The sequence below is a fragment of the Budorcas taxicolor genome, chromosome 11 (genome assembly GCF_023091745.1).
Source record: "Budorcas taxicolor isolate Tak-1 chromosome 11, Takin1.1, whole genome shotgun sequence".
Lineage (NCBI taxonomy): Eukaryota > Metazoa > Chordata > Mammalia > Artiodactyla > Bovidae > Budorcas > Budorcas taxicolor.
This window is the reverse complement of record NC_068920.1, coordinates 163,530,061-163,538,365: the sequence shown is the minus strand read 5'-3', so window position 1 is coordinate 163,538,365 and position 8,305 is coordinate 163,530,061. Positions and strand designations below refer to the sequence as shown.

Below are 8,305 nucleotides of genomic sequence, written 5' to 3'. Positions count from 1 at the left end.
CGGCTGGTTAAACGTGAGACTTAGCTGCAGGGCCCTTGTAGTGATTGGTGGTGTGGTCTGGCCACTGCGCTGTGTCCAGTTCTTACAACCCCGTGGACTGTAGCCCGCCAGGTTCCTCTATCCGTGGGATTTCCCAGGCAAGAGTACTGGAGTGTGCGGCCGTTTCCTTCTCCAGCGGAACTGGCTAACCCTTGGGTTCTCCCACCTCTTGCCCCGCTGTGTGACTCAAGTAACAGCGTCTGTTCTTGCTCGTTCTGGGCTCCCCAGCGCCCTGAGGAGGGGCCAGGGTGGAACGTGGCTGGACGTTGGGGACTGTGCTCACAGGGGAGTTTTCTCCAGAGCTGCTGCCTCAGAGGAGAGAAGTATGGTCTCCCTGAATCAACAGCTCTGACCTATCCCCAAAAAAAACAGAGACAAGTGCTGGTCACATGGCCCGTCAGCTGTCGGACCCTCCCCATGAGCTTCTCGACATGTGCGCTCCCATCCCTGCCTCCTTCAAGGCATTTAAGCCGCAGCTGCCACCGGGGCCCCCACTGGAAGGAGCGGTCCGTCTCCCTCTCTTCTCCCTGCCCTGGGGACCCCGGCGGCCGGCACCCCGCCCCTCCTCCCCAGCCCATGGGGACGCTCATGGCTAAACTGCTCCTGCCCACAGTCAGCAGCCTGGCCTTCCTCCCCACGGTCAGCATCGCTGCCAAAAGGCGGTTCCACATGGAGGCCATGGTCTACCTCTTCACCACGTTCTTTCTGGCGGTAAGTCTCGCGGGGAGGACCCCACCGCCCACCCTGCGCACCTTCCCAGGGACAGAGGTCAGGGGCTGCCTTCTCCCACTTCCCTGTGTTGGGTTATGAAGAAAAGTGATGGGGGGTGAAAGAAAAAGCCCAGGAGGGAGGGCTGGGGACCCCTTCGCCTCCCTGGACCCCAGTTTTCCCGTCTGGGCCAGGAAGGCCCTCCAGGGTTGGTGTGAGTGAGACCAAGCCCACAGGGGCCAGGGACAGTCGGTCCAGGCCCGGCCCCTCCAAGGTTCCCCTTCTCCTGTCACTGGCCGATCCCCCCCAGGTGGCTCCTGGCTCCGGCTCCCCGCCCCGCCCGCTGGTACCCCGGGCCCCGCAGGGGGGCTAGCAGGGCCTGGAGAGCATGAGGAGCCGAGGAATCTGCCGCCGGGACGCGGCAGCAGGCCTCGGCTCCGGACGGCCTGCTCACGCGCGCGCGTCTCCCCTTCGTGGGGCCTGCGCTTCTCTCTGGGCCCTTCTCGCTCTATTAATGCTTCTGGCTGCTGGCTCCTGGCCCCTGCTCCCTGCCCCCGCCCCCACCTCCCTGTGGGTCTCCCTCTGATTCTCTTACTGACTCCCTCTGGGCCTGCTTCTCTTTGTTTCTCCGTCTGTGTCTGGCTCCCTCTCGATTTCTGGAGATGCACGCCCATGGAACGGACTCTCTTTCTGCGTCTCCGGGTCCCTCCCGCCCTGGCCTCGCCCCCCTCAGCCTCCATGCGTCTCCCTGGCTCTGTGGATCCATCCCGCTGGCTTCTGTCCAGCTGTCTGTCCACCTCCCTGCATACACACTCCCCCTGTGATCAGTCATCCATACACGCGTATCACCAGTCGCCCCTCTACCTGCCTGTCCAGCCATCCACCCACCCACCCGCCATCTCTCTATGCCTTAGTGCCGTCCTGCCCCCTTACCCCTGTCCCTCTGAAGCTCCTTCCACCACCCTCCCCAGTGGACCCCCCTGAGTGGCCCCGCTGACTCCCCAGCATACTCCATCAGTCCCAGCCTTGACTGAAGCCCACCTCCCTGGGGCGGCATGCTCGGGGGGAGGTCAGTGACCCCGAGCTCTGTGTGGGAGGTGGCCTGCCCCCTGCCCCGGGCAGCTCACTTCCCCAGCAGCAGCCCCTCCCTGCTCATTCGCGGCATCTTCCCTCCCCTCTTCAGGACCCCGGCTTGGGTGAGGGCCAGGAGGTCTGCCCGGCAGGTGGGAGACTGGGGCCAGGCAGGCAGGGGGCTTCTCCGCAGGGACGAGGGCCTGCGGCCGGGCAGAGGAGCCGAGGTCTCGTCCTCCAAGAGCCCACGATAGACCCAGCCCAGGAAACCATGGTCACTGCCGGCCCCCCCCTCCCTGCCGGGGTGAGCTGACCCCGCAGCTGCCTCCGAGGCTGGCTTCAGAGGCCCGCTCCACCCACCCCACCAGCCCCGCCCTGCCCCGCCAGAGGGACAGGGCCAGCTGCCTCCGTGACAAATGTCCTCTGGCCACAAAGACTCGCTCAGCCCCTTTCTCCGGAGCCCCCGGAGGCACCATCGCTTCCCTTTGAATTTTGTGTTGGTATACAGCCGATACCATCCCCGCTTCTGCCTCCCACGTGGCATCTTCTGTGTCCCGACCAGAAGGTGTGACCTGGCTGGACGCCCCGCTGTGCGCTCAGTCGCGTGCAACTCCCTGGCCCACGCCACCCCATGGGCCAGGGGCTCTGGTCACCACGTGACAGAAGCCCCCCCTGGCCCCAGGGGCCATCAGCTGCCCCTCCGAGCTCGCGGCCAGGACCTGAGGCCATGCATTCCCTGCCAGGCCCCCAGCCCCATGCCCCACCCCCACCCCGCCAGTGCCACACGGAGCCACGTCCTGGCAGATGCAGAGGCTGAGTGCCCGCTGCCACACCTCCCTGCTCCTGGGCACTTGGTCCCTCCTTGAAGCTGACCTGCCCCACCTGTCCCGCAGCAGTGAACCATGGGCCCGGGGGGCAGGTCGCTTCCTGGGCCAGCTCTCCTCTAAACCGCTCCAAACCCCACCTCCTTGAAACCGAGTTCGCAGGCAAGCCTTTGGCCGAGGGCAAGCCAGCTCTGCTGCGAGCTGGGGTCATGGCTGGGACAAGGCAGTCGGGATCGAGGGCACAGACCGCATCCAGAATTTCAGAGCGATGAGGTCTTCCGTCCCACACAGCGACCCGTGTATTACGGGAGCTTTGAATACATGAGAGACAGCGGACGATGGGCCTGGGCTGGGGCTGGGGGAGAAGGGGACCCACGTCACTCTCAGAGTCTGGCCCTGCCGGCCAGAGCCATGCGGGGGGGCAAGCGTTCTCCTTCCTCTATCCTGGTGGGGTGAGCACCCTATCAGGCCCCACCTGAAGCTTCTGCTCTTTCCTGCGCCAGTCATATCCACCACCTGGTTCCTCCCCTTCACCTTTTCTTTCCCTGTGTCTCTTCAAAGGGCGTGGCACCCAAAGCTCAGCATGGTCCTGTTAGGTCTGACCAGACAGACAGGAGCAGCACTCTCTCCTCCCCTGCTCTGGACACTATATCTCTGTTAATGCCGCCTCGGTGCCCGCAGCTTTAGGTCGCATACAGCTGCAGCCAGCGGAAGCTCTAAGCTGCCCTCACCTTGGCTCAAGGCACCAGGTGACCCAAGGCTCCCTCCGACCCCACCCCACCCCCCACCACAGCGCCCCTGGCATCTCCAGACGTGGACTGCCCTCCTGCACGCCTCTCCATCCTGCCGAGCCGGGTTAACCAAGAGTCCATTGTGCTGGTCCCCAAGACTGTTTATGCCCTTGAGCTTGTCAAAATAATTACATCACATAATTAAATATTGCTGAAAATGACGAAACGCGTACGCCAAAGGAGAGAGTTGTCCAGAAATAAGTGGACGGCTTTGAGAATACTGGCCCTTTGCTTCCAAAGTCTATGTGGAGAGACGACCGTAGGAGTCAGACCAGGGGCTGAGATGAGGCGCCGAGTTCAGCGCCTGCACACGGGTGTGTGTGGGATTGGTGGGGGGGGGGGGCGTCTCTGCCATCTGCCCTCACTCAGACAGAACCTGAGAGTCGCCAGCTGGTCGTTCTCAAAATGGGTTTCCTTCTGTCAGCACCCTGAGACCAGCCTGGGAGCTTCTTAAGAAAGCAAGCCTCCAACCTCCACCCTGACCTGCGGACAGGGCAACTCGCAGGCCAGGTCTGCACCTGCGTCTTCACCAGCCCCCCTCCCAGGGCTCCAGACGCTCAGTGGTCAGAAGGGTCACTTGTGGGAGAGGAGGTGTCCCCACTCTGACCAGGGGAGAGCAGACTGGAACCCAAGGGAAAAGGCTCTGGCCTCAGCTGAGCAGATGCTGAGGGAACGTGTAGAGCATGTGGGAGGGCCCCCACCTCAGTGGGGCTTCGGAGGACCCTATGGGAGAGCGGTTCAGAGTGCCCCCATTTTCCAGATGGGGAGACAGAGGCCTGGGACCGTTCAGCGGCCCGCCCGAGGTGCCGGCTCACAGGGCCTGGGGCCCCGGCGCTCTCGCCTCCCTGCTGACCCCCCATCGTGGCCCCTGCAGCTCCACCACGCCTGCGCCGGCCCCGGCCTCTCGCTGCTCTGCCTCCTGCGCCACGACGTCCTGGAGTACTTCAGCATCTACGGGACGGCCCTCAGCATGTGGGTCTCACTGATGGGTGAGTGGCCGCCGCCCGCAGCCCAGCCCTGCACGAGGGGGTCAGGATGCCCCACTGCCCGCCGTCCACCCAGGCCGGCCTGCTGACAGCCCACCCCTCCGCTCCCCTGTGAGAAAGCGCATGCAGGACGTCAGTGCCTCGACTCCCATTTTTCATAACCGTTTGAAACCGTGCGTCTAGAAAAGGCCCCTCACCTCACCCCGCTCTCTCCCCCGCAGCGCTGGCCGACTTCGATGAGCCCAAGCGGTCGACTTTCGTGATGTTTGGCGTCCTGACCATCGCTGTGCGGATCTACCACGACCGCTGGGGCTACGGGGTGTACTCTGGCCCCATCGGCTCGGCCATCCTCATCATCGCAGCCAAGTGGGTGCGTACGTGCGAGCCTCAACGCTCGGGCCACCTCCCCTGGCGGAGACTCTTCCCTCTCGGGGTCTCAACCCACCTCCCATCTCATGGGTCAGCAGGCTGGACACAGGGCCTCAGCTAACGCACAGGAAGTGACTATCGGCTGCCCCTGCCTTGCAGACCCAGTTTGTATTATGTCTGGACTCACCAGCGCGGATCTAACCCAAGTTACTTAATCTCTCTGCCACATTTTCCGTATCTGTGAAATGGGTGTTACAGTTCAGTACCTGCTTCACAGGGGTCGGTTCAAAGATTAACTGAGATAAAGCACTCCAAGGACTGGCATGGAACCTGGCTTCTAATATGCTCAGCAAATAGGAGCTGCTATTATAGTCATCGCTATCGTTATTATTATTGAAGAGAATGGCTGGTTTAGAGATGCAGCGTCAATTGGAGGTGGCCTGGGTTAATCTGGGAAGACTTCCTGGAGGAGGTGAGCCTTGAGCCTGGTTCCAATGAAAAGGGAGGATGTAGTGTGAGGTCGACAGGAAGACGGGATCACTCGCAAGCAGCCTGAGCTGGAGTTTCCAACACCGATGGCCCTTCGCTGGGCACACAGGAATCTAACACTCACAAGGCCTTTTACATACGGTCCCCAGGCCTCGCCCATCCGAGGGCCCTCCTGGCTGCAAGGACTGAAACCCACGCAAACTAGTCCAAGTGAAAGAAGGTGTTTGGCAGAGTAGACCCAGGGTACTTCCTGGGCCCCCAGGGCAGGGTTAAGAAACTGCGCCTCGAGGGGACCAGACATAGACCTGGGAAAGAGGTGGGGCTGGGCAGAGGATGAGAAGGTGCCCACAGACCCACTGTGCAGTCTGGGGAGGGAAAATGAAGTCCTGGGGGTGAGCTTTCCAAACGCCGCCCTCCTGCCTGTGCCCAGAGAGTGGAGGATTTAGTTTGCCGTCTGGTTAGTGAAGAAAGCAAGGCTGGGAGGTCAGCGACTTGACAAGAAGTCACGGCAGGACAAGCAAGGCCAGGCTGTGACTCCTCACATCTTGGGCAAGCCAAGCTGGCCCCACGCTGACCCGGGAGGTCCTCGGAGAGGCGAGGGGAGGCAGCGCGCTGGGGTCTGACTTGTCTGGACCCGAGGAAGGGCCACGTTAATTAACATTCTGGATAAAAATGCATAAACACAGAGAGCTCCCCTCACTGATAATTCACTCCCTCCCTGGCAGGAAATGGGACAAAGGCTCCTTGTTCTGCCCCGAAGGGCTGTCCCTCCTCCAGAATCTTGACCCGTCTGGCTCTGGGCTGGATTCTAATTAGCCGGGAGAGCAGTCCCTTGCCTGTGCCCCCGTGAAGCCCCACGGGGACCCAGGCTGCCTGCCTCCCTCCATCTGGGGCTCAGATTGTGTTTTCTAGACCATTGAATGTGCAGCTTATTTTGGCTTTTCCAGGGCGGTTGTTTCCTGGAATGAGGGTGCATTTTTCTCCCGGAGCCTCGTGCCTTCTTGAGCAACGGTCAGGGAGAGGAAGGCAGAGAGATGGGTGACCAGAGCTGGGGGAGGGGCCAGGCCGGGCGCCCCCTGGGGCAGGGGCCTTGAGTCCCAAGGTGCTGAGTGGGCTGAAGGAGGCCTCCTGGTTCCCCGGGCACCTGCGCTCAGAGTCACACTGTCTAGCCGTGCCCACACACCACCTGCGACTTTGCAGGTCCTGAGTCCTCACCAGTGGTGGAAAATTCCAGAAAACTGAACACCAGATATCGGTGCGGGATTTATTAGCGGCAAAACCGGCCCTGACCCAGCAGGAAGCTACTCACAGTCTCTGTGAGCCGCTGGAGGTGGGGTGTCCGCCACCCAGAGCGTGTGTGACAGCGGGTTCCCTTGCTGGAATCCGAAACGCCCTGCCGGCTGTAGCACTCGCAGTTCGGGTTCTCAGGACGCGGACCTGCTTCTTCCTCGTCTGTTTAGCGAATGTGAACCCACGACTCTAATTTCTACTTGAGTCTTACTCTAGGCAGCCCAGCTGAGGCACAGCCGTCTCACGTGCCGGGCAGGTTTGTCTAAGAAATGCTACGATGAGTCGGTCCACTTTGAAAGTGGCCAGAGGTCTCGCGGGGTCGGCCACACGCACCCCACTCTCTCCTGCGGTCATGCTGGAGGGAGGGTCCCACACGGCCATCACCCTTTGGCTGGAGAACACCACACAACTGGTCTCCTCGGGCTGGAAATTTGAAGGGTTTCTCCAAGAGGCAGATGGGGCAGGGGGTCTTTCTGGGGTCAAGGGGCTGAGGGCAGCCACAGTCTGCCAACCCAGGCAGGGTCTCCCGTGGGTCCTGCAGCCGTGGAGCCGATGCGCCTGGGCCCCTCCCCGAGCCCCGCTCCCCGCCCCCCCGAGGGTGCCCGGGGTGCGAGCGCCCGCGGCTGGGGCCTGAGGCTCTCCCTTTGGCCCCCGGCCCCGCAGCTGCAGCAGATGAAGGAGACACGGCGCCTGTTTCCGGACAAGAGCGTGTACGCCCAGCAGATAGGCCCCGGCCTCTGCTTCGGGGCCCTGGCCCTCATGTTGCGCTTCTTCTTTGAGGTATTCTGGGAGGGGGTGGGGAAGGAGCCCCCCACAAAGGCCCTGGCCAGCCCCAGCCTGCTTGGCCAGAGGCTGGATGGGGCCGCACCCCTCCAGGAGGCTCCAGCAGCACCCCACTCCTGCTGACACCAGCACCCCCGTTCAGTCACAGCCTGGTCCTTCCCCGGCACCACCAGCATCTCCAGGGGCGGGGGGTACAGACAGCTTGCACTTGGTTGGTGCACAGCCCTGAAGGAGCCACACCTGGAGGAGGGGGGAAGAGGGGAAAGTGGGGGGAAGACATGGCGGGGGGAGGAGCCCCACCCCACCGGCAAAGCCCTGGTGAGTCAGCACAGACCTTCGGTGGTCTAGGCGTGGAGGGCAAGACCACCATGCGCTGGACAGTGACAGGAAGCCTCTTCGGGGGGATACTTGGCCAGACTCCCAGGGACGAGCTGGGTGGTTGGGGAGGGGCCCGCTGACCCCGGCAAGTGCCAGGTCTCACCAGGCCCGAAGCCCAGGGCGGGGGGTGGGGGGGGCGGTGTGATGGGTGGAAGAAGACGGGCCTCGGGGCGGGGGCTGAGGCCGCAGACGGGTTCCGCTCCGCCCCCGCAGGACTGGGACTACGCCTACGTCCACAGCTTCTACCACTGCGCCCTGGCCATGTCCTTCACCCTGCTGCTGCCCAAGGTCAACAAGAAGGCCGGAAGTGCAGGGGCCCCCGCCAAGCTGGACTGCTCCACCCTCTGCTGTGCCTGCATCTGACCGTGCATTCTGGCTCTGAGCCCCGCCCTGCCCTGTCCCCGGCCTGCCAAGAGCGCCCCATCCTGCCCGACCTGGAGGAACATCCCTCCTCGGAGCCTGAGGCCTCTCCAGGGCTTCGGGAAGCACAGGCCGGGCGCTTCTTGAGAATCCACTCATTTGGTTTGTCCTGGGTGCTAAGCACCACGCTGGAAAGAAAAGAACTTTCTCCCTTCTC

General features: G+C 62.8%; 1 protein-coding gene across 1 annotated transcript; it reads left to right on the top strand.

Moving 5' to 3' along the window:
• Positions 1 to 368: 368 nt before the first annotated feature.
• On the top strand, positions 369 to 8,091 carry MYMK (myomaker, myoblast fusion factor). The gene is made up of 5 exons (XM_052649679.1): positions 369 to 750; positions 4,308 to 4,422; positions 4,641 to 4,789; positions 7,231 to 7,347; positions 7,942 to 8,091. The coding sequence occupies exons 1-5, from the start codon at positions 457 to 459 to the stop codon at positions 8,089 to 8,091; spliced, it is 825 nt and encodes a 274-aa protein (XP_052505639.1). The 5' UTR covers positions 369 to 456.
• Positions 8,092 to 8,305: the final 214 nt, after the last annotated feature.